Below are 26,544 nucleotides of genomic sequence, written 5' to 3'. Positions count from 1 at the left end.
TGCCCTGATTGACTGTTCACAGTGATCTGGTCGTCTGTTTGGCACCGGATGAAACAAACTTGGCGACTGTTGGGAGCCTGGCTGAAGTAGAGAGTGAAACCAACCTGAGCAAGAGCTTTATCAACATGCAGCCCTATAAACCAGCGTATGTGACAATAATATGGTGATTTTGAGGAGCTGCTCCCTTCAGCTAAATGGAGGTTTTCACTCGGATTGTTTAAAGAATAATTCTGCAGAAACTTTTTGGACATAAAAACAGTTTTGTCTGTTAGATGAAGTCCAACTATTAGTTTTCATCATTTCACAAAACCTCATATATCTGCTTTGACGTAGGAAATGATCCCATATTATATTTGTTAAAATCCCAGTCTCAGCAGAACTTAAATTACAGATATTCTGCTAGTGACAGTTTGAGGTGTATTAAAAATAATTGGCCCCCGTTCCTCCTCAGTGGCGTCACCTGAAATATATTTTGAATAGAAATAATTGTGGGTGACATGTTGGGGGAAAAAAGTCCAGAATCCTCAAAATTGGAAAAGTCACACATGATTCAATCAAACCCAATTAAAGTGAGCAGTACTGGTTTTAATGGGATGCATTTCCTGGCATTAGTTTAGTTAAAAGTATTGGATATATGTTTATTTAATTTGTCGTTTCAATTCTTTGTGTTTTATAGTTCTGTCCCTTGTGTTTTACTGCCTTTGTTTATCAAACTTTTGGCAAATCTATGATAGTTTATTTATTTATTTATTCTTTAGACTCCTGTACAAACCTCAGACCTCAGTAAACTTCTTACCTAAAACCAAGTAACAGTATTTAGGTTGCTAAAAATCCAGATATTCCTTCAGGAGGTGGTAGAAACCAAAAACAAGGCAAAAAGTGGAGTAAATATTGATCCACAATCCTGACTCCAAATAAATGTTGCTCCAGGTCTTAAAGATAAAGTATATAACTGTTTGCTAACAGATGTGCAATATTACAATATGCACATTTTACCATTTGAAGATATGTCGGCGTCAAAAACTAAATCTCTCCAAAAAATCTGTTTTAGCAGATTTAATATCCGCCGACAAAACGCTGACAGCGAATTCTTCACTTCATTGATCTGTCCCTTATGATGTATCACTCTGGCCACCTACGAGCAAAGTGTGAATTATGTAATACCCATTCATACAGATAAATATCCAGTGTGCATAATTAATCTGCAAACCAGGGGAAGTTCACTTTCTAAATAAATCTCCACTTATTAACTTTCATCTCCCAAACACCATAAGAATAAGTTTAGAAAAAAAAAAAATCTGAATACTAAGAAGCTTTCATGTAGTATTTAAATGTCACAGACGGATGAAAAATACTTTTTAGAAAACATCTGTCACGGATTCAAATCTGATGAAACATTCCGTGCTGTGGTTCCAAAATCGATCCCGGCCACGTCAACTCCAGGGGATCCGCGGCATCCAGATGTGTTTCCCCACTGTGAATTTTAATGGCATATTCAGCTGCAGCCTCCATCACGGCTCAGCCTTCTGCCGGCGGGGAAAAAAAAACACAGGCAAGAAAGATGGAGGGTCCTTTTGATAACGCACGTTCAGAAGCCAGTCAGTGATTTGCATTGACTCTGTGGTGATGGATGGACCGAGACGAGTGTGTGGAAAAACATAACTGCGGGACATCTTCGCACAATTTGACTCCCCAACCCAACCCTCCCCCCTCCCCCCCATACCCCGCACCCATAGTTGGAGCATACTCGAACTAGGGGGGGGCGGGGGGGGGGGGGGGGGAGAGGCTCCCTACACACAACAGTAAGTTTTGAGATGTATGAAAGACGTCTACCATCAACAAAAGTAGCTCCAGGCCGGTTTGAAATCATAACCAAGATTGACTAATGTTTATGGATTTCTTTAGTGTGCGAGTGTGTGAGTGTGTGTGTGAGAGTGTGTGTGTGTTTGAGTGTGTGTGTTTGTGTGTGTTTGAGTGTCTGTGAGTGTGTGTATGTGGGATATCTGTGACTATTTCTGAAGAAAAAAGGAGCAAGACGGAGGAAGAGAGACTCGGAGAGAGCAGCAGCTGAGCCTCTGTGGAGTTGTTTTGGTCATGGTGCTTGAACACTCTGATTAATGCTCATAGAGAGACACCAGATGGAGAGAGTGAGAGAGAGAGAGAAAAAGCATGCGCGAGAGAGAGAGAGAATGAAAGGGTAGAGTAGGAATATTTTTGGGAGAAGAAGAGTCCCCTGGAAGGAGATGATCAGAGAGGGGGGAGATGGAGAGAAAAAGACGGATAGAGGCAAAAGAAAAGGTTTCGACCGAGCACATGGAGATGATTAGAAAAAGCGAAGAAAAGGAAGTGAATCTGAATCCAAAAAAAAAGAGGAATCTTCTGCAGTGTTTGGTGTTTGCAGTGGTTCTGAACTGACCAGTCACCGCCCAGTCGTCCCCGTCTGCAGTGAAAATCACTTCAAGTGGCCGGTTGTGGTTTATTTACAGGTCGTCCGAACATCCATCCACTAGAATGCGATATATATATATATATATATATATCAATAACACCTTATGGTAATTTCTTCAACTGTGTCTAATGTAGTCTGAAAATGCTCAGTGGCAACCTGCACGTTCACAACAACGGCAAGAACTGATTTTCCAGTTTGACGTCCTGAGTCGACCAAACTTTCAACAGGTTTCAGGCTTCACACGTCGTCTGTGTACTGGTATGAGCCCAGTGTTGAATTGAAGCCATTTCAACATGTGATACGTTCGATATAAATAAACTTTGGATAAACAGGCGCCTGGCGTTCTGAAGCAGCGGTGGCGGCGGCGGCGGCTGGGAATCAGTCGAGCTTTACTGAACTTTGAATAAACAGGTGAACAGCTGTTTGTGCAGCAGCTGTGCTGCAGCTTCAGGGTTCTGCCGACTGGGTCGGTCGCTTTTCCAGTTTCAGAGAGAAAAGCTGCAACCAGCAACACCACAGACCAAACAGGCTGGTTCAGAACAGGCACTGGTCTGGTAGAGCTTCATCAGACTTTACCTCATTTATCAACATGATCCTAAAAATGGAATTATTCTCCTCGACAGTTCTTGGGTTACTATTGTTTAACCCTCTTAGAATAATGGTAGATCATCGAAGAGTAACATTTGTATGATATGAATATGCATGAGATCCAAATGAATCAGTTGATGTTCTGCTATCTCCCTGGAAAAGGGATTAAATGTTTTTATCCTAAACTGAACTTTCTTCACCTCAGTGTAAAAAACGATTCTAATAACTTTTAGAAGCCTGAACTTCAGGAGCTCTCAGCAGCCTGTGATGAGGAGCCTGCTCCTGCTCCGCTCTCTGGGACTGTCTCCCAAACTGTGTTCTGTGATGCTGGAACGTCACAATGTAGCTGCGATGCTGATTACTGCAGGATCCACTGATTAATTCATGTTATGCAATGCAAATATGCCCCGAGCTAGATTCCAGGGTGACTGCCTGCACTCTGCACAACTGCTGGTATTAGCTTAAACCATTCCCCCCCACCCCCCCACCCCCTCCGCCCTGCATCTGAAAAACAATCATCAGGAGCTGTTCTCCCTTCAGTTTGCTTTCTTACTCTTTCCTCTACTTTCTTCTCTTTTCTTTTCTTCTCTTTTTACTTTGGTACCCTGATTTCACTGTCTTGAGGAAAAGCATTACTCACAGCAGGCGATCCGGCCTCCAGCTCCGGCATCAGCAGTCACTCAGCTGAATCGGGGGGGAGGCTAAACCCCTTGTGCACATTTTGTAAGACGCGAGCAGGGGCCAGAGAGCGCCTGCTATTTTTTTGGGGGGGGTGGGGGGGGTGTAATTTGTTCTCTCTGCTGATTTATTCGGCCAGTTTTTAGTTTACTTGTCACAGGAATTACTCGCAAATAGAAAAATAATTGCAACAAAAGTTTCCATTAAAGGCTTTTCAAGGGCCGAGAGTATTCAGGCCAACTCAGGCCCCCCCGCCCACCACCTCCACAACACCCCTGCTTGTGAATACAATTCATCACGAACGCCTGAAGGCAACATCTGGACCAGGCGCCCGTTTTGAACAGATTCAGATTCTGTGTTCTTTCTTTTTTTCAGGTCTGCTTGTGTGCTGACTAGACACATTTCTAATGAAATAATTAAAATAAGACAGAATTTCCATAAAATGTCTAATAAGACTAAACACAAAGGTCAATTTCACTTTATTATTGTTGTGCACAAACACATTTCTACCGATTATTCAAAGCCATGACTCAGGAACACGAAGAAAAGCTGTGATAATATTTCACATTTAGTCACATAAGGGAACACAGGTGGATATAAACTGTGACTTCACTGGTTGGATCAGGCAAATAACCGTGAGGCTCTACTTCGAGTTTAAAAGATCCTCACATGAAAGTTTGCCTGTGCGAACTTTCCTGAGCATGATTCTACAAAGCGTTCATTATCTCACCAAGCCGGGGTACAAGCCCGGAGAATAATCTTTTGGTGAAGAGGGTATAGTTTGGAGATGTAACGTTTGCAGAGGAGAGAATTTTGAGAGAGGCAGAGAAGAGAGAGAAGAAGGAGAAGAAGAAGAAAAGGGGCGGAGGCGGTGGAATTTGGGGAGATCAGTGGCAGGGAAGAAGATGAGAAGATGAGAAAAAAAGGGGATTGGGCCGGTTCTGGGTGCAGTGGGATTACTCCAGGATGTGGTGAGTGGGAGACAGGAATACAGAAAGACAGAGAGAAGGCAGCTTTCTGATTCCAGCTAAGAAGCCAAATCCTCCTGGTGTTATTGCAATTTACGAGATACAGCTCCCCAAATATTGAGATCATGCATTGGGAAAAACATGGGAGATCCAGGCTGTTTAAAGGAAAATGTATTAAAGCATGGTTTTTGTTTGAGGGGTTAAGGTTTTAGCGATTGCACTGCAACTAAAAAGTATTGTGCTCATGGTTAAACCCACCGAACTGTTTACGTTGGGGAGTTAAGATCCTTTTTTGTTTTTGTTTAACTTGGTTAAATATGTGACGACCAAATACTGACTGTTAGCAGGAGGTGGTTAGAAAGTCAAGCTTCCACCTACACTTCTCCTTGGGAGGTTTTCCAGTGCTATAAGGGAAACGGTATGCTAAGTAGTTTGTCGGATCATCAAATAGCATTTGAACCCCCCCCCCTGTCACTACCATATGTTTCTTGGGGCTGCTGCCAACAATTTACTTACTTTCTGTAAACTCTGGCAGAGCCGCCCGTCCGATAGCTTCGGAAACACCAACAGTGCTGTCTTTTCTCTGGTGAAGACAATCTCAGCTCGGAATCTGTTAGTTGTAGGTTTAGTTTTTCGGGTTCTTTTGCACCTTGGCAATCGGCAATGGAATTGAATTGCAAGTGAGTGACAGAAAGAGAGATTGACGGCAAAAGAAATGGGCGAAGCAGGAGAGGGAACGCTGAGGAGGGCGAGTGATGGAGATGAGCCCGGAGAGATGGAGGCAGAGAGGGGGGGGAGAGAGGAGGAGAAGTCGTTGACCTTCACTCCGTGCATCCAGAACCACGTCCAGCATTTAGCACATATGGCACCATCTGACTGTGTGTGTGTGTGTGTGTGTGTGTGTGTGTGGACGAGTGCTAGTATGAGAGCACATGCTTCCATATGTCTGTCTTTGATTTACATGCTAATGTTTACTTGTGTGGATGTGTGCGTGTGTGTGTGTGAGCGCTGTGTTTGTGGCTGTGCCGGCAAATACAGTGTGTATCTTAATTGGACTCCATTCAAGTGTTTAATTACTCGTTAGAGATGCTGCAAAGCAATCTATAGAGCAGCTTCTCCCCCGGTCGCTCCCTCTGCCCTCTGTGACTCCAAACCCACACGAGGCTCCAGCACCCCGACCCAAAACCACGTGGATTATTTATTTATTCCATTATGAATACATGGATTATTTCACCTCGTCAATCTGGATCAACCCGCTTGGATTTGGATGAAGACTCTCTTCTTCTCAGTCAGTCAGTCAGTCAGTCAGTCAGTCAGTCGGTCAGTAAGTCAGTCAGTCAGTCGGTCGGCTTGACACCCGGCCAGTTTGTTCATGTGTAAGATTAGCAGTCAGTCAGGTGGTCAGTAAATGAGCCAGTCAGTCAGTGGGCCAGTCAGTTATACGTGATGGTGTTGTCACCCTGTCAATCACTCCATCGGTTAATCTGTCAGACTGTCAATCATAGAACGAACAGAAGAACCAATAGACCCTTGATTTTTCTACAGCAAATCTGCAAGTGCAAGACGAGAACAGAGAAAACATTCATCATCAAAATACCACAAAACAGGGAAAAATGCAATTAACTTATATTAATTTCCATAATAAATAATAAAGTGGACTTTTTTTCATGTGCTTGCGTTTGAATCAGGAGAAGAATCCTCCTGTTTGTCCTGATGAGACTTGAAACAGTCTTTGTCTGAAATCACTCACTCACTATTCCCGTACTGCACCATATAGATACTTCTATATTATATTATATTATATAGATTATATAGTGGTTGGACGCTATTTTTCATGGTGCATTATGGGAAACAATGATTGCACTTTAAAGGGTGTAAAAAACTTTAATGAACATTGGGACCCCGCTACAAAATGGCAGACTCACTCTGTCGCTGGTATCTTGTATCATAAATATGGTTCGGCTCAGTCACTTGTTAAAGTTGTTGGTAAAATATCCGCTGGAGGTTTTATGGAAATATGAGAGTGAAACTTTCCAAAAGAAAGAAACTTTTTCTTTCCCTTGACAAACTCTCGGTGGCCATGTTGATTTACAGCCAAAAAGTATGTCAGAAATAAAGTCATGAAACCGAATGATAAAATCTGAAGAGTATTGATAGATTGAAAAATAAATCATCCTCCTCTTTAAACATTGACTCGGCGGCTTCGAGACATTTCTGCGGTAGGTCGGGGGGGGGGGGGGGGGGGGGCTGACACAAATCCTCCCTTGTCCCCGTGCTGAGGGATCTCACTTGGACATCAGCCATCAGCTCCTTCTCACTCGGCTTCGGGGACAAACCTCGTCGATACCGATACGGCCCGTCGCTCTTTACGCCGGCCCTCAGAAAACAAGCCGGCTGATAGCGGCCCATCATGCAGCCTGTCTGTCAGCCTGTCTGTCAGCCTGTCTGTCAGCCTGTCAGACGCAGCACGTGGGCCCGGCCTCTCATCCTGTCTGTCTGACTAACTTGTCCTTCTTGTCCGTCCATCACCGGCTGTGTCACTCTATCCGTCTTGTTTTTTGGGGTCTTTACCGTCTTCTACTTTTCGTCGGCACGCCTTAGCTTCCACAACACCAAGGTGCCAATTACCCTTCCGGGGGGGGGTGGTGGGTTCCATCAAGGTTTGTTATGTTAATTCGGTCTGTGGGTGTCGGGTTGGGAGCATGTTTGTGTCTGACAGTTTGTTTGTGTGTGTTGTTTGTGTGCATGAGTTTGCCAGGCGTTGGCGCAGGCGGCGGCGAGTCCGCGGGGGGGCTCCATGTTTCCCGTCTTGACGAAAAAAACATAATAACCTTTCAGATGTGCTGAATGTCACCGCGCTGATCCATGGGCTACATTATGCCGAGTGACAGATGTGGAGCTTGTCACCGCCACACAACTTGAGCGTTGGCAAATGTGAGCGTGTGGTGTGGTTTTGATGGTTTGTTTGTCATGCTGTGTTGCAGACGTACAGAACAACACACGTGTGTTACCTTTTTCTGTTTGTTGTGTTTACGTAGAACGTTGGAGGAGCTGATACACATAATTAAACACATCTTAACGAGGGTATACATTGCACCGCATGTGTTCATGTATGGATTTGATATATGTGTCAAAATGTGTGCGTGTGCCCTGGTGTGTTACATGCAGGTGTGTGTCTCAGTGTGTGTTTGTGTAGAAGGCGGGAACCTATTTACTTTGCCCCACATTCTGAAGGCATCGGCAGCGATTCAGTGGGAATCATGGGGAGAGACGACAGCCAGAGAAAAGAAAACCTCATGCTGAGAGAAAAGCATCTAAAGAGACTTAGCAAGAGGAAGATGTGTGAGTGTGTGTGTGTGTGTGTGTGTGTGTGAGTGTGTGTGCATGTGTGTGTGTATCGATGGGGAGGAGGGATGTCATTTTTAACATAAAAAAAAAATGAGAAGAGAGCATGAGGCTTGATGGGGGGGATAAAAATACGTTCAAAGGAAGAGGGGGGGAGGGGGGAGGGGGGGTTAAGACAGAGACGAGATCAAGGACGAGAAAAACAGAGAAGGGAAGAGAAGCAAAAACGACTGCAAAGAGGAAACAGCATCACGATGTCAGAAGACACCTGGAGGGGAAGTGGGAGGAGAAGAACAGGGGGAAGGAGAGCGAGGAAATGAAGCTGAGGTGAGAGAGGAGAGAGGAGAGGAGCTAAAGACAGATTGAAGACGGAGAGATAGAAGCCGGGAGTAATGTGGAGTCGATTGAAGAGACACTGAGAGTGACTGAAGCTACAGAGTGAGACACAGGATACTTAGAAACACACACACACACACACGTCAGGAAGCTGTGGTGACTTCCTGCCAAAAAGCCAAACAAGGTGAAATTGTGCACATTTCAGAGGAGGAACTGGAAATCTGTTCATTTCAAAGGCTCCACATTTCCACTTGGCCAGCAGCCCCAGCACGGATAGGTGATCGTTGTGGGAGTTTGTTACTGTAAATAAGAGGATGATGATAAACCCAGCACACAAAGGGATCGCCCACTGGGCCCAATGCAAACAAACTTGAATCTTCCCAACGTTTAGCCTTGGAACTGGGAGAGCGGAGATGAATCAGATGTTTCAAACTAGAAAGTTAATCCACATCTGAGTCATCTGACGTTTCTTCTTGACTCCTCTTCTGAAGAAAGTGGAGTGATGTGTTGAATAAAGAGAACAAACTTAGTTTTAAGTTTCCTCCAACAGAAGGAGAACTTTGATTTCCCTGGTCAACTCGAATGTGTGTCTTTCTTTTCCTTTACCTTGGATTCTAAGTCAAAGGTCACATTCGGTGTTTCTCGACAAAATACTCTGTGTTGAGCGCATTTTCCTTCTTATAACACATTTGCTTTTTGATTATATTTTAAATCTGGATTGTGTATATCCACATTAGCCTACTTGCAGTCTTTCTATTCACCGTCTCCCACAAGCTAGCTAAAAATTCAAATATGCAGTGTTTTCATCTAAGGTCACAAAAAGCTAACTTACCCATTTCCCCCAATTTGTTACCATACACGTTAAAAAGAAACATGATGTCGCCCACCTGACCACTAAATGGGCTGTAGCCTGGTTTATTGCAAACGTGGCTGTGGAGAGCATCTCCTGTTTCACTTGACCCATCTCTGTGAGAAAAAACCTGGACGGTGACTTGGAGGCGACTCTCTCTCTGACTGACATCCCCGTGTACCCGGGGTTTCACCCTGCTGGATGCACACGGCATTACCAAGTGCCACGGAGGGAGATCAAGTGAGGCTGGAGAAAAAGGAGGAAGTTATGCATGGAGGGAGAGAGGAGGGCGACATAGAGGGAGAAAGAGAGAGAATGGAGGGAGAGAGCGTCCTTTGATGTTTGTTCGCTGATCCGGTGTTTAGGACACAAGCAGGTAAACATCCGAGGCTTCTCCGTCATCAGGCTCCTGGAGGCTTTGATCAGGACCACGTTGAAAGATGCTGTTGATGACTCAGTGGGGCCTGAATACTAAAGAGAGACCCACTACACACACTTTTAACTGTACGCACAAATACTTCTACATCTACAGTGCGTTAATGCAGCACAAACACACACTCGCTATACACACACACACACTCTCCTCTCTTAATCTTTCATTTCAACTTTTGAACTCCTCCATTTCTAGCTGCTTTTCAACCCGGACGTGCACACACACACACACACACACACACACACACACACACACACAATACCACAAAAACCTTTTAACACCGGCTCTTCAGCGCTGATTGGGGTGCGAGCCAGATGAGAGCCAGCAGCCGAGAGGCAGAGTGCTTCAGCCGCATCTGGCTAACCTCAGCAGACAATTCAATCCCAGGGAACGAGTGAGGAGAATCTGAGAGACATCGGGGGGGATTAAAGAACGAGGCGAGCCATCGTATCACATTGCAGAGACGGTGTTAAATAAAGAAATGGCTGAAACAAACATGCACTTCAACAACACTAGTGTTTTAGAGACTTTTCCATGGAGACGCGACAAAGTTCTGAGAGCAGAAAGTTTTGAACGTCCGTCCTTCTTTTGCATTCTGAACCTAATCGTCAAGTTTTTCCTACTTTGGGCAGATTCAGGTGTGAAAATGATATTGACTGTCAATACCCCAGAGATACAGAAAGCTATTTCTCACTGGAAACGAAAGATAATCAAGTTTTATCACCTGAAAAATATGGACTCTTGTCCTGGTGGTGCAGAATGAGTCAAGGGATAAAGGGAATATTCTAGTTTATAGTAAACTACCTGAGAGGCTCTATGTGTATAGTTTTATATTACTGTACTTTATGATCCGTCAAATTATAAGGATGGGATCAGTTTTGAAGGAAGATGTTGTTTGTTGACAAATACAAACATTTGTAGTGAACATTTGTGCAGTCGTTCTTCATGTGTGTTGCATTTTGTCGTATATTTTCTTTTTTGAAACCACAACTCTAAGTCACTGAAGTTAGACATAGTGAAATAGTTTGAGACAGTAGAAGGCCATTACAAAACTTTGGTAACAAAGCCGTGCTGTAGCTACCTGAACATAACAAACCTGCAAGATAGACGATAGAACTTTAAATGTTTTCTCTCTGCTGTCCTCATATTGTTTGGTTCATCCTTGTAAACCACTTTGTGCAATAAAAACTTATTGAAGAGGGACAGTAAAGCTCTCTGAAGGAATCAGCTCGCTAATGGTCAGCTAGCAAATGGACCACGCTGCCAAGGCCACAAGGAATGAATTGAATTTGCTCAGGTCTTACTGGTATAAAGGGTAAATACAATAGGTTAATGGCTGTTTCCAGCAAACGTATATCAACAAAACAACTACAATGAAAAAGAAGGAGTGCGTACAAATCACTCCCTATTTATCATATTGTGCCTCTGCCATTTTGTTCAAGTGTCTGAATTCTGAGTGTGTGAAAGTTTCCACCAAACAGTGCCCCTCAAAAATTCAACAATGGGACAAAAACCACAGAGGTCACGGTTTCTGCAGTCGGCAACAATACCCACAATGCACAATGCGTTTCACTGCTGAGCGTCCGCTGTAAAGGGAATGAGTGAACAAGGGTGAGATTCCAAATCCTAACACTAACCCACTCGTATTCTGGTGCAACACTGTGAAGTTTATTTATCACGTAGATATTTTAGTTGTTTTCCTTCTGCATTTGTCTAAAATTGAAGATGCCTCCCGATAACATTGAAATAACAGCAATGTGACTTTCATGGAACTCCCACTGGATAATCCAGCGACTTCACTGTGCAGACATTTCGTCGGCGGAGCAACTTCCTGCATAAGAAATTGTCCCGACGACAACATTTGACAGTGTGTGTGTGACACTAATGAAATTCCGTTCACCTTGACTGTATTTGGGTCGGAGGCAGATTCCTCCAGTGTGTGTTTTTTTTTAAAGGTTGAACCAATGCTTCGAGAATAGGAGGATTTCTCACACAAACACACACACACACACACACACACACACACACACACACACACACACACACACATCTTAAATTAAAAGCAGGGAAATTATTCATGCGCTGTCGTAAATTTTGACATTATCAAGAAAATGACACTTAAAGGGTAGAAGACTGGGAATATGAGTCCTGCACTGGGAACCACTATGTATTTAGGATGAGTCTCTCTCTCCTCTGTCTGCTTCCTGCCTCTCATCAGTTTTAAACAATACTTTCGGCTGCAGGAACCAAATATCCTGATCTAGCAACCTGAAGGCTGAAGGTGTCGGGTTCTAACAAACTTTTCATACAATGATATTCGTCTTTTAATGTCTTGCAACATGAGTCCAGACCCAAAAGCCTTGTTTCACTAGTTTTCACCCCTGACCACACCCACCACTGATTTCACAGTGCACTGACACACCCGATAATCATAATAATAAACTTTATGTATTTATAGCACTTTTCATAGCAATGATGCAAAGTCTTTTAAAAAGAAGAAACAACCACAAAACAATGGAACATGAGCAGAGGAAACAGAACAATAGAGAAGATGGAATTATATTAATAGATAAATAGGATTAGTCCATGTAAACCACAGCCTGTGCAAATTATCTGTCAAAGCTTTCATAGAGGGAAAAGTTTTAAGAAGGGATTTAAAAGATGCTTCAGAATCAGTCTGTTGAAGTTTAATTGACAGCATAGGCCCGGTCAGCCTGACTAACAAGGGTCGACCTGGGAGCAGCATCACCAGGTCAGTCAATCTGTGAGGTATTTGGGTGCAAGGACTTTAAAGACCTCAGGTGGAACCCAAAAGTAAACTTGCACTGTCTCACTGCACCAGGTTGAGAAGTTAATATGTTAAATTACTCTTAAGTTAATAGAGTTGTGTGGACGAGGTTGTGGGTGAATGGTACAAAGAGCCTGACCTTCACGCCAGATGCATCCCTGGTCCCACCGGTCGTTAGGTCCAGGCAACACAAGCACTTAGTGATGGCTTTATATAAATAAACATGTTGTGTCTGAAATTACTGCAAACTTTTTCTGGATTAAACCAGACTTTATATACACTCTTTAATGTTAACCAGATGTTGTGAGTGCCTAAAAATTCATAGAAGTTAAATAGCTACTAAATTAGAGTCTAAATAATAAATAGTCTGAAAACATGTTACCGACAAGTTTAGTCACAACATCATTAGAGTTTACAAACTAGGGAAATTAACGTCTTGACCTCACTGTGTTGATAGAAAACATAATTTATTCATATTAAACTTTCTTTCATAAAGTATTAGCTGTTGGAAATTAGTTAAATAAATAAATATTATATAAACACAGTTGCTCAGAGTTGGAGCGGCGTTAGAAAGAAAGACACACCAATACCTGCGGCAGTGACACCCACACACCTCACTCATACACACACACACAAACTAACACACACCCACACACATACACACACACACACACACACAAGTTCTGTGAGGAAGATACATGACGTAAGTGAGAGTGCATTCTCATGTCTTTTTTGGCCAGTGCAGTGTGTGTGTTAAATTCCAGATGACACACAGCCTTAGAGGCAGCGATGCAGGGACACACACTCTCATCCAAGTATGACTTCACACACACACACACACACTCATACACGTATGACTTCACACACACACGCACACACACACTCCAACATGTTCTGTTCTGAGTAGCTTAATACAACTTAATATATCCTGGCACATTAGCCCTTTCTTAGATTGAGCATCCTCACTCATCAAGACCTGTTTCAACCCCCCCCCCCCCCCCCCCCACACACACACACACATACACACACACAGACACACACACACACATACACACACACACATTTCCATCCAAGCACACAAACACACACGTACACACATAGTGGATGCCCAAAGTGCTAACGCTCAGACGGTAGTCATCCATAAATGTATCAGTGCACAATCAATAGGCAAAGCACATTTGTCTCGGATGGAAACCCACAATCGTACAAATTAAAAAAGAAAGATGGAAAACTCCTCTTCCATCTGCTCTTCCTCCAGCTGGCCTCCTCCTCCTCCTCCTCCTCCTCCTCCTCCTCCTCCTCCTCCTCTTCCTCTTTCTTCCTCTGCATTTTTGCTTATTTCTGACTTTTTCTATCCCAAATTTCATGCAGTCTCATTACCCCCCCCCCCCCCCCCCCCTCCTCCACTCTCTGCCTCTCCCTTACTTTTGTCCTCAGTCTGCACGTATTTCCACTTTTCCCCTACCATTCCTCTCTTTGTCTCACTCCCTCTGTTCTTTCCTATCACTCCTTTTATCCTCATTCCGTGCATCTCTCCCTCTGTTCCTCTCTCTCTCCCTCTCTGCGTCTCCCCTTTAGTTGTTAATCAGAGTTGATTGGGAGCAGAGCGAGCCGAGAGGAGCTCCCCAGTGGATCAATGCATCTAAATGATCTGCTCAAGGATCCCTTTAGAACCTGCGAAACTCGCTCTGATAGGGCACCGAAGCATGAAGGCACTCATTACATCTAACTCACTTCCTGATTTGCCCTCTGGGAGATAGATAGGACTGGCGTTATTGGGATAATTTGTCCCAAAGCTAAATATCCCGCTAACCAAAAGTGCTTAGACCGAAATGTTTTCATTCGAGGCAATCAATTACTGCCAAGGTGAGGAGGAAAATGATGAATTTGTTTAAAGAAGGCGTCTGTGTGCGGGCACGCCATCTGAGACGACGAGACAACTGGCTTTGTTTATGCTCATTTGATTGCAGCCATCTTCCTGCGTCTCAAAATTTACCGAGCTCGGAGAAACAAGATTTGATAACGTGCAGCAGCTGAATTTTAAACGCTTTTCGATGTGGTACATTTGAAATCAAATTGATCGTGGCCATATGGTGACGGGTGACGATCGCGACAAATGCCAGAGGAAGTGATCGCTGCAGAATCAGACGCATGCACATATCACACAGTTGAATTTAAAACATCCTTTAAAGCAGGGGTCTTCAATGAGGACCCCCAAACTGGTGGAGAGATGGAGCAGGGACCCCCTACTTTATATATTGTATAAAATGTTGTTTTATATTAAACTGGGCCTAGTGCCATATATAAACATAGCTACCCTGTTATTGTGCATTCAATACTAAGCTATTCAAATATAATACGGGTTCATATATTCATGTTTTTAATTCAAACATGTGCTAGGTACAGGGTGGTCATGCCACTGCCATTTCTAAAGAAACATCTTGCATACAACACTGAGTTATTAAAGTAATTACAGATTCTTTTTTTATTTTAACGGACATGTAGAAGAGACAGTGAATCCTCAAGCCATCTGTGGATGGAACACATACTTCCATATTAGTGAAATGTCAGACCCTGATGGGTAGCACACAACTTATCTAACCTTGGACGGATGGAGGTTGTCAGGCAGAGGGTCAAATCAGCCTCTCAATATGTTGGATGCATGTTAATATGTATTTAAAAACATTTAACATTTCTCGAATCAACCAATCATTTAGCGACTCCCCCTGCAGTACCTCTGCGGACCCCCTAGGGGTCGCGGACCCCCTGTTGAAGACCTCTGCTTTAAAGTGTTTAGTGAAGAATATTCAAAGTGAAACGTGAATATCAAAATCACTGTGGTTCGTTGGAGACATTTTAGGAGCGCCTTAAATAAAACATCTGAAGTATTAAATACTTTAAAGATGCTGATTCATTTTGTGGCTGTAAACTTTATATTCTTTAGTATATTAAGCTAAGACTGTTTTATGAATACGTCTCGTGATGTTCTCTATACTTTTAAGTATTTCATCCACAGCCGGGTGGGGATTAGTCGTCTGTGTCACAAAGCTCCATTTTCTGTTCCAAACTGTCAGTGAGCTGAAATGTTTCTTCATAACCATAAACACTGACGCTGTGAGTTGAGCTCAGATTCACCATCCTGCTGCGGAGAAATACTCACAAGAGCATCAAATATGCACCAGTGCATTGGTAGAGACACTCTCTAACTAATGCACCGCAGTCCTGTTTGACTAATTTCTGCAAAAGAGGGAAGAAAAACAGTATCAAGCTGTTTTAGAGGAGGATTTAGACTCTCTTAAAAAATGCGAGTAGGTGTTCATGACCCATTTTTAGACATTTATGTTCTCAGAAGGCGCCGGCGGGCCTGAGGCGGGGGTTCACAGACAGGCTAGAGGAGTTGAAAAGTTCAATCATAACACACAGTTGGCTTTTTCAGCTCTTTATCTTTTAATGGCATTTGTTGGCAATGACGAAAAATATAGAATATCACAGGTCTCATCCTTTAGGGAGAGAGAGAGCGTCTCACTCCAGCGACTTCGAGATTGTAAACACGAGTCCCGCTTCCCGAGCACACGAGCAGCATTGGCACAAAAACCATAAACCTAAAGAGAGCTTGTATTATGTGGGGGAAAGCATGCAGCCATATGGTTGTAATATATCATAACTAGCAGAGGCTTTTGAAAGGAGACGGGCGGAGATGCCAACTTATGTTTCTCCATATGTTACCTGCACATGATCCTTGACTCGCTGCCAGAAGGAGGAAGAAGGAAGGAAAACTGCAAATTCCTCCACTGCACTTCCCGTCCACAATGTGTTTCTATGCACTGCTCGTCTTCTTCACTAACCCCTGACCCACTTCTATTCATCACACCGACCCCAGTGATCTGGGATGTGTACGGAACTAAGTGGACTCTTACCACAGCTGCCTGTATACACTGCTTTAGGCGATGGGATAATAATGTGTGACCTCCTCCATCACATGACCCACTTCTCCTGAGTGTCAGAGGAGTCGGCTCATTGAGGAGCTCTGACAGGAAGGAAGACTGGCTCTCTAACATAGGAACCTTTCCCATGATGCATAGCTGACAAAGATAAATCCTATTTTATTAAATTAGTCGTACAAAACACCCTGTTCTATGTTTTTTCTATGCACTGCCATTACCCTCTATAATAAAACATTGGAATTGTGCTTGGAAACAATGCGTTGAATGTCTCAGGGCTGCAGTTGTGTAGCTCCCTGTGACCTCTCAGTCTCCTGTGGAGATGTGCAAACACAGAAATGTCCAAACAGCAGTCATAATATTTCATTTGATTGCCGTGCACAGCGTGATTGCACTAAACGGACCCTCGCCGCAGTTTTCCTTTCGCCGTGCAATCATTCAGAAACTCGATATAGGTTGTAAATATTCATGGTTTTGCAGAGATGTATTTTTAAACTAAACTGTTGTCACACGGACGTCTGCCCACTGATTAAATGCATATTCCTTACCCTGTTCATTTCTTGAGGAAACTTTAATATCCGTTCCTTTGTGTCTTGCAGGTTCTGGCACGGAGAGTACAGGGTGGCAGTGAACATCAATGACTACCTGGACATCTACTGTCCTTACTATGAGGGTCCTCCGTCCCACGGGCGCATGGAGCGCTACATCCTCTTCATGGTCAACCACGAGGGCTACACTTCCTGCCAGCACAGGATGCGTGGCTTCAAGCGCTGGGAGTGCAACCGTCCCAGCGGTCCTGATGGACCCCTGCGCTTCTCAGAGAAGTTCCAGCTCTTCACCCCCTTCTCCCTGGGCTTTGAGTTCAGGCCCGGACATGAGTACTACTACATCTGTAGGTTATCAGCCTGGCACTGTTACTCCTTATATGTGTGTGTGTGTGTGTGTGCAGGTAAAAAGGGTGTTTGTCTGTTTGTTGTGTGCACGTAAGTGTGAGTGTGTTCGTGTTTGCATGTAATCCAACCTCCTGTTCAATATGCATTTGTAAGCCACGTGTAAATATGCAATCAACGGAAGCTGATTGAGAGAGTTCTCAAACACAGCCATGCCGCCATGTTGCTCGCACAGCCACAGGCGAGCATAACCCCCCCCCCCGCACTCGCTCACTCTCCTTATTTCTTGATGTATCTCTCTGCTTCTGTGGAGAGTGTAAGTGGTGTGCTCAGCAAAGTGGTAAAAATGTCACCAGGCGTAGTTTGTAATCATTTTTATATTAGCTGTATTGATGTTTCTCCTCACATCAACAAGTGATGTATTAGTATCACAGATGGGCTTCGCCCCCTGGGACTGTTTTCCTGAACAGAGTCAAAACGCTATCATTCCCCCGCCGGGCATGAGACAAATAGTTTCTTCAAATTACTCTTAAACATTGTTTTCAGCTGCCAGATGGGGGGGGGGATAGATTTACTGCATCCGAACAGTTTACTGCGAGATCACTGGGTTATCAGAGAAATGCACATTAAATTGACTTTGAAAAGCTTTGCTGTCGATGCCCAAACTTTTCCCGGCCGCTGCTCGGAAAACAGACACTTTTTTAAACTTCATACGTGATGACTTCCTGTTTGGATTCACAGAGCAGCCGGGGAAATGTCTGCAAAGGAACAAATGATCGATTGTGTTGATTTTGTGGCGAGAAGGGAGAAGATGCAGGGTGGCAAACTTAGCATTAACTACTTTGTAGAGTCAATAATGTTTCAGATGTAACTTTGAAAGGTTAAATCTATTTGACTTACTCTAAAGCTGTAACTGTTGTGTCTACCCAATGGTCAAAGCTATTACCTCCACCATGGAGGACATGTTTTCATCCCTGTCCATTTCAGATTACACAAAAACAACTCAACAGATGTTCAAAAAACTTTTGTGGAAGGAAGAGAGGAATTGGTTCGGATCCAGGAGTTGTTTTTAATCGTCTTTCACATTGCGAGATATTCAGCATTTTCACTGTTTTCCCAGGAATAATGCAAAGATTGATTATTTATTTACTTTCATATCAAATGCTGCTTGTCAACAGTAATTCTTTAAGACGTCTCCTCTAAAAGACATCGAGGAGCATGTCTGCCTCTACGCAGGTCGCCTCATTTATCCCTGAGGTGCGGCTCCACACTCTGAAAACCGACCTTAACCTCTTCAGTGGGAGATGAAGCGTTCCCACCATGACCCATAATGGGATGAGGGTCTCAGTCTCCCAGTCTAAGGTCGTCATGCAGGTGCAACATATTTCTTTGACTGACAGTGATTTGTCCTTGGACACAGACTCTGGCCTTAAAGATGTCATGTATCTCCATACTGACACATGTTTGAATTCAAATTTACTTTGTAATATTACTCTTGAATGTAATATCTGGCAAATCAAATCGTAACACACAACAGTACTTTATTGTTTTTACAGATGATGAGATAGAAAGCAAAACTATTTGTCAAAAATAAGACGAAATGATACCAAGTACTGCAAATATATTTTTTGTCTGTCGATGTCAAGTAGAACTAAATAGATGGAGACTGCAGTCGCCCTAATGTCCTTGTGTACTTTCCCAGTCGGTACACACACACACGCACAAACTCACACTCTTTTGTTTTCGGTCTCATGTAAGGATGGACAGGGCCCCTCCAGAGTTGTATAGTTGCTGACTATAGTAATGTGTCTCTGGGACCCCTGAGGGTTGTGTGTATTCCGCAAGGCTTGAGTGTGTGTGTGTGTGAGTGTGTGTGTGTGTGTGTGTGTGTTGTGGGGGGTAGGGCTGGTTGCGGGGTCAGTTGTCAGGCAATTGTGAGTCCATGAAAGGCCATGTCCATCATCTTGAGTGACAAGCGCACACACATTTTTGTCTCTCGCTGTTTCTCACATCAACATAACACACACACACACACACACACACACACACACACACACACACACACAGAGTCATCCACACATGAACAGGTCAGTATTGATGTGTAATGACTGCATGGGACATTTTTAACCACCCGGCCATTCCAATGAGTGTGTGTTTGTGAGTGTGTGTGTTTGTGTGTGTGTGTGTGTGTTTGTATGTGTGTGTATGTGTGTTTGTGTGTGTGTGTGTGTGTGTGTTTGTGTGTGTGTGTGTGTGTTTTTTTGTGTGTGTGTGTGTGTGTGTGCGCTCTCTACAGATATTCTACAGAGTAAAACACATAAATCTTTGATGCTGATTTGTGGCCGGACCTGTGTGCCTGTGTGTATGTGTGTGTGTCCCTGTGTGTGTGCCTGTGTGTGCCTGTGTGTGCACGTCGACGTGTGTGTTTGTCATGTGGTTGACATGTTCACAGGTCGGCTCCACCTCTTACTTCTCCCAGCTGCCATCTGATGAGGTTGAGTGGTTTCCAATGGGTTTCTGGGGGGGGGGACTGTGGATGTGCTGGGAACAAGAGGCACTGCAAGAGCTGATAAGACTTTTGAGAAAAAAGAAGAAGACAAAAGTGAAAATTGTTTGAGGTCACAGAGAGAAGAAGAGGGGAGGGAAAGGAAAAGGGGGTATCTGTCCACCTCTCTTTCTCTCCCAGTGTGGCCATTTCCCAGTCAAACAGTGGGGAAGCCAAAAACAAAGGGGTGCAGCGGGATAGAGAACCACAAAACAATCTCTCTGCACGCTGTCAGGAGGGAAGGTGGAGGATTTGAAGAAATTGGAGGCAAAGGAAGTGGGCTAGAGAGAAGCCATGAAAGGGTAAAGGAGGTGAAGGGCAGAGGGAAGGATGGAGGGAGGAGCTGTGGGCAGAGAGAGAGGGAGGAGAGGGCAAGAGAAGGGTCGGATTTATTTCCTGTGCTCGGCGGATCTTGATGATGGCCCTCTTGCGGGTCACCGTGGGCTCTGGCTGATGCGGACTTCCTCAAGGGAGAAGGCCAGAAGGTCTCCACACACGCTGCCGCAACCCATCAGGGTTTGTGCGCATATTCCTCAACACAATCCGCACATATACGTGTGTGTAGTGCTGGTCACCCGTCACCTCTGAGGTCTGCACTTCTATTTCACATCAGAGGGAAGTGCGACTAAAAACCCAGATTCAGTTTCATTCACTGCACTTTGATGTTTTGAACTACAGTCACTTTTTAACATTTCTGAGGGATTCAGACCGGGGGGGGGGGGGGGGGGGGGGGGGGAGAGCATGGTGGCTGAGTGGTTAGCACCGTCACCTCAACGCGAGAAGGTCGGTGCCGCGGCCGTGAGGAATTTGCATGGATTTCATTCCCCGTTTCCAAAAGTCATTCGAGTCAGGTCGATTGGAGAGCGGCTTATTTCCCTGAGGTCTGAATGGGAGTGTGACCGGATCCCAGTATGTGGGCTCATCCCTCACAGACCTGTTTACACTGCCTGAAGTGCCTAGTATGTTTACGGGAGGTAGCTTGGGACCACTGGTTTATTAAGAACTTAAAAGCACATTATAAAAAAATTTAAAAATATAATATATCCAAATGCTTGAAGCAATAAATTACATCGACAAACTAATAGGCTGGAGTAAAGTTATCCAGCGTAAATACTGCCCTTCCTTTACACTCCTGATTAACCAGCCATGACATATTTCTACAGACTTGATTACAATTTTGTGTGTTTCACTTTGCGCTAACAATTGCTCAGTGAAGGAGAAGAGATGTCTGCACGTATCTGTGTCAGAGGAAAAGAGGTCAGCGTCAAAGACGTCTCTGAGCTTCTAAAATGGGGACGATGCTCGACCACCGGCCTGTGACACTGATTTGAGATCAGTCAAAGTGAATTAAAACACAATTTGGAAGGATAACAGTTGATATAGCCGGGTCCTGCATTGTTATTTAAATGATAAGGCTTCTTGATGATCTTTGTTAATACTCACAAATCCAATACAAAAGGCCCAAACCTGGCTAATCACTAAGCTCCTTCGTTCCTATCAAAGACATATGTAGATATTCAGAAATCTATAATTTCTATAGGTTGATACCTCCACCAAGAAGCTAATGTTGCCCCCTGTCCGTTTGTTGGTTTGTTGTTTAGATTGTAAGCACGACTACACAAAAACAACAGATTTTAACGAAACTTGGTGAATGTTGTAGAATCCATTAAGATCTGGATCGGGGGGGCAGATCCCAAAAACTTTTCTCACTTTCCATAACATTTTGAGATGATGGAGTTTTTCCAGTTTTTGGATCTTAATGGAAGAAATCAGGCACGTTTGGGGAACTGGTATTTATGAGTGTGTGAGATTTGAAGCCGCTCGATTGGATTCATGGGACTAGGGTGTCCCCTGAATCTACTGAGTGGCATCTAGATTAACATTTGCTGAACCTGCTGGCAACTCTAGCTTTTAGCAAACACAACTTGCTACAGAGGTAAATAGAGCATCTGTTGGAGAATATTTTCAGCTGTGCAATAATACGCATACGGGGATCTAGTGAGTTTACAGCAGGACAATGAATCTGAGATTTCACCCAAAATTATGTTGTTGAGTGTGATTGGTTGTTTGTGTCTGGTTAGCCATATTCCAAAACGAACCCTAACCCTAATCAGAGTCCAGGGTGTAGCCCACATGTCACCCAGTGTCAGCTGGGATTGGCTCCAGCTCCCCTTAAGTGCCTCAGCTAGTGGATGGATAATGGATGCTCAGGTCTTGTTTTGGTTCCCAAAGTCCAATCTACCTTAATAAGTTGCATATTACCAAATAAATGTGTTTCATTTGTATTTCTTGTTGACCGGATTTATTATAAAGAGAGGAATGGGAGTGATGGGAGGCCCCTCGGTTTGTTTTTTTGCGACGGGGGTTCACAAACAGATTAATCAGGCCATGGCCGCAGCAATCTCTCCTCTCTCATCAAGCCGCTAACCACCTGATAATAAGCCTCCAGCCCTCAGTGACAGAACACTATCAAACTTTTATTAAATGTCCCCAATTACTTCACGAGTGCAATCAGCGGCGCAAATCACTTTATCTCTCTCGGCTAATCTCCTCGTCCAATCTCTCTGCTTCTGTTTTTTCTCCTCACAGCGTCTCCTCACCCGAACCATGTGGGGCGGGCGTGTCTAAAGCTGAAGGTGTATGTCAGACCTCCAGGTGAGTCACGCTCCAGCTACACACCAACACCCGCACAGACACACACACTCAACGACGCACACGAGGTCCAGATTGGCTATCAAGTAAAATTAGGGGGGGGATAAGAGGCTTGATAGAATGCCCCGGCATCAGTCTCTGCTCTGATTCACAGGCCGGCCAGGCAACACTTTAACACCTTTTGCACAGACACACACACACATTCTGACACATGCCGGCGCACACATAAGAATGCACAGGCGCAAACACGCACACACAGACGCGGAGAAGAGGCCCAGGCACAAAGTGGCATACGCACATCACATCAAATCAAATCACATCACATCACGTCGCTCTGGGTGTGAGGGAGACCTTCTGTCCTTGTAAAGAGAGAAGGGGATGAAAGTGCTCTCTGAAAACGCTAGCAGGCCGCAGCGCCGCTCTATTAGCTCGATTTACTCATGAGAAACCAGAGAGCAATCCAATAATAAACCAATCGCATACAGAAGAAGCCTAATCTAATATTAGACACTTCATATTTTTTTTTTATGAAATCCGCCTCATGCACCAGCCATGTGGTAAAAAGATGAAGCAGGTCTTTTTTTTTTTCTTCCCCCACCAAACAGCAGGCGGCCTGGTAACACACACACTCTTTAGAAAATAGCTCCTTTCAGATCGCTGACACCAGAGCAGACGTGTCGGCCAATGATAGTTGCCCGTTTCAGAAATAGCTAGACGGTGGATTGGCAGACACCGGGGGGGATCAGGTTGCAGCAGGCATTACGCTAACCTTGCGTTATCCTGAAAATCTACCTGAGCGCCTTTTTCCAAAGACGCCCTCGTGGGTTTCCTCGACCCCGAAGCCAGACTGAGGAATCAAACCCGGGTAGTTACACGTCTCCCCAGATAATGACACGGCTTTGAAGATCTCTCGTACACGGATGAGAGTCGGCCTTCGCAGCTTTCAAGGCTCAGATCATTCCATCTCTTTTTCGCTAAGGGGGAAGGAAATTCTCTCCTCCTCCATAATTACTGAAACAACATACGTTCTTTTATTCTGTCATTGCTGCGGCTCCTCTCTGAGATCCTGCTCTCTCTCTCTTTTTTTTTTTTTGTGTGCTGTTAAAGTAATCTGTCTGACATTGCAACTTCCATCTCGTTTTGTGAAATACTGTCACTCGGGCGAGCTGTGGGGGGCTGCACGTGTGGTGTGTGTGTGTGTGTGTGTGTGTGTGTGTGTGTGTGTGTGTGTGTGTGTGTGTGTCAGCTGCTCCAGATTCGGAGTCTCTGTGATTAAACTGTAATTAGGTTGGTTAAACCCCCTGCAGAGCTCAGTTGCTGCCGTCCTCTCCTCCTCCCTCTTTCCTCTTTCCTCATCCTTCTCTGCCATCTTCCCTCAGCCTCTCCCCGGCTGTTGAAGGGTGAGACTTCTCCAGTTTGTCGCTCAACGTTCCACACTGCCCCCCCCCCCCCCCCCCTCTACCCCCCCCTTGGACAGTCTCGCCTGTCTACCCATTGTCTCTAAATCCACTTCCCCCCCCCGTTCATCCGCTCTCAGATTGTCTTGTCTCTCCGTGTCCCTCTCAGTTCAGAGCTTTTGTTCGTGCTCCTCTTCTCTCTGTTTCAGATGGGTCGGGATATGATTCTCCGGAGCCCTTCCTGACTGATGGAGGTCCGAGCTGGAGGCCAGGGTGCGTGGCCCTGTTAGCTGTTCTGGCCTCACTGGGACTCTCCTCCTGGCTGTGATCCCCTCTCCCCTTCTTCCTGGAGCTCCCACCCAGGGTTGCCGAGCCGGGCTGGCTGTCCCTCTAAATCCACCACCCCTCAGGGAAGCCTTCTGTCTCTGTCCCCCCCCTCCCCCCTCCTCCTCTCCCCACCTCCACCTCCACCTCTTTACAACCACCAACCCACCCCCACTGCCAGCCCCCCTCCATGGCCCAGCCGTGGACACCCTACCCTGGCCTGGCTGAGAGGGCTGGGGTCGTGAGCTGCCTGGGAATCGACCCTTCATCTCTGATCCCCGACTTCTGGGTGGGACAGCACCTCTCAGCCTGAAGAACACAAGGGAAATGTCTCTGCACTCATATCAGGGGGTCCTTTTTTTGATTTGACTATTGACTTTTAGCCACCGATGGGGTAGATATAGCCGTGGCCATGATTAAACTTGTCGCGTGCAATTCCTATCATCCGATCACGGCAGGATGCATTAAGCGATAGGCCTGGATGCACAAAAATTGGATTTTTTTTGCACACATTGCTATCCCATCCTCACACCAAGTATTGGAAGTGGCCAAGCTTGAATTGTAATTGGAATTCTGCACTGCATCTGGATGAATTCCAGCTGCAAGGAGAAAAAAAAAAAGAGCCGATGTACAGAGATGGAGAGGAAGGAGAGCGGCCCGGCCTGTGCGGAAAAAGAAAATGGGGAAACGACGCGGGCACCGATTTAAATATGGGAAATGTAATATTGTTTGTGTTGATATTTTCAGACCCAGTGTATATGCACAGCGACGTGATATAAAGGTCATAGAGATTGATTTTTTATGAGAAGCTCAGATATCATATTATAATGACAAGTATAACCGTAGCCTGTTTCAGTAGGAGGGTTTTTGGGTGTATGTGGGGACGAGGGGGGTTTTCTGGGCGGTGTACATTTTTTCAGGTGGGACGTGTTTTGTCTTTGTGTTTCTAAACTAAGCATTTATCACGGCCTGGCCAGCACAGGCGTCTTCAGCACCGTCTACTGTCGACCGGGTCGGGTGACTTCTGGAACCATGTCCTTTCTCATGTATGAATGTACCACTGGTCACCCACCTCTTTGTCTCTCTGTATTCTTATATTTTTTTGACTGTGGTCACTTACGGTACCTTCTCTTCTTTCGGACTGGCAGGATAAATGGGGTTGGGGGTGGGAGTATGGGGGAGTGGGGGGGGGTGTTAAAGGATGAAAGGGTGAGAAAAGGAGGCGACACTCAAGTTGCATGACCACTGTGAAACCCCTCGGATCAATCTTGTTTGTAACGATGATATATTTTTTCATGGGGAACAATCAGAACCACCCTGCCACCGCTCTCTTGCTCTCCCAGAGACTCGTTTTCTGACATCAAAAGGAACAAAACATAAAAAAAAAAAAAAAAAAATCAAACCTCTCTCCTCACACGCTTTCTCCTGACTGGCTTTCGGTCATTTGATGGACCCGAGGGGGGGGAACTGACTGGAAATCCCCCCTCAGAGCCCAGGCCAGATCACAACGGACGTGAACACTGACTGAAGCTGGTCCTGGCTGTGGGGGGGGTTAAACCACAATGTCGGAAGTGCATAGACTGTGGTATATGAGGGGAGGTGTGTGTGGCAGCAGGCAGCATCACAACAACAACACACACGTGGGGCACTCATACACAAACACACACATACATATACACATACAGTCTGTGATTACAAGGCTGTTCCTCTGGTGGGAGCATCCATGGGCGTACTTTAAAGGGAACAGCACAAAGAGAGGGGGAGCGGAGGAGGGAGAGAGAGAGAGAGAGAGAGAGAGAGAGAGAGAGTGTGTGTATCATGGGACTGAGACTTCTTTAATGTTGGGAAGGGAACATAATGAGTAAGCACTGTGAACACACACATGTACAGATACACCCACACAACCACACACACACACACACACACGTGCAGACATTAACACACAGACATTTTCAAAGACATGGCATGCACATAATACACACACACACACAATACACACACAAACGAGGGTAAGCACTTCCTCCCTGTTTCATCTTATTTTTGTAGCATTTAAAATCACTGTTAATTACTCCTGTGTGGGATGCAAGTGATGGGGTATAGCCTGTGGATGATTAAAAAAAATGTGTCTTCTCTTCTTCTATTCCACGATGCTGTCCTGCTATCGTTCTCCTTCTTCTTCTCCTTCTTCTTCTTCTTCTTTTTCTTCTTCTTCTCCTCCTCTTCTTCTTCTTCTCCTCCTCTGGTTTGTGATCCATGGTTGGTAGTGGTAGGATGCCTCCAGGTCTCAGCGTCATGTATGAGTTTGTCTCCTTTTCTGTTCGTGGTGTTAATTTTGTGGAAGCTGACCTCATTCATTAATG

General features: G+C 44.8%; 1 protein-coding gene across 1 annotated transcript in view; it reads left to right on the top strand.

Moving 5' to 3' along the window:
- The window catches only part of efna2a (ephrin-A2a), an 83,654-nt gene extending 59,466 nt beyond the window's left edge, over positions 1–24,188 (top strand). The window contains exons 2-4 of the mRNA XM_053433935.1: positions 16,976–17,268; positions 22,401–22,466; positions 24,070–24,188. Coding sequence (XP_053289910.1) covers positions 16,976–17,268; positions 22,401–22,466; positions 24,070–24,188 — 478 coding nt within the window. The remainder of the gene's footprint in view (positions 1–16,975; positions 17,269–22,400; positions 22,467–24,069) is intronic.
- The last annotated feature ends 2,356 nt before the right edge of the window (positions 24,189–26,544 follow it).

This window comes from Pleuronectes platessa, chromosome 11 (genome assembly GCF_947347685.1).
Source record: "Pleuronectes platessa chromosome 11, fPlePla1.1, whole genome shotgun sequence".
Taxonomy (NCBI): Eukaryota; Metazoa; Chordata; class Actinopteri; order Pleuronectiformes; family Pleuronectidae; genus Pleuronectes; species Pleuronectes platessa.
Note: the sequence above shows the minus strand (reverse complement) of the source record. Positions and strands in the feature narration are given on the sequence as shown.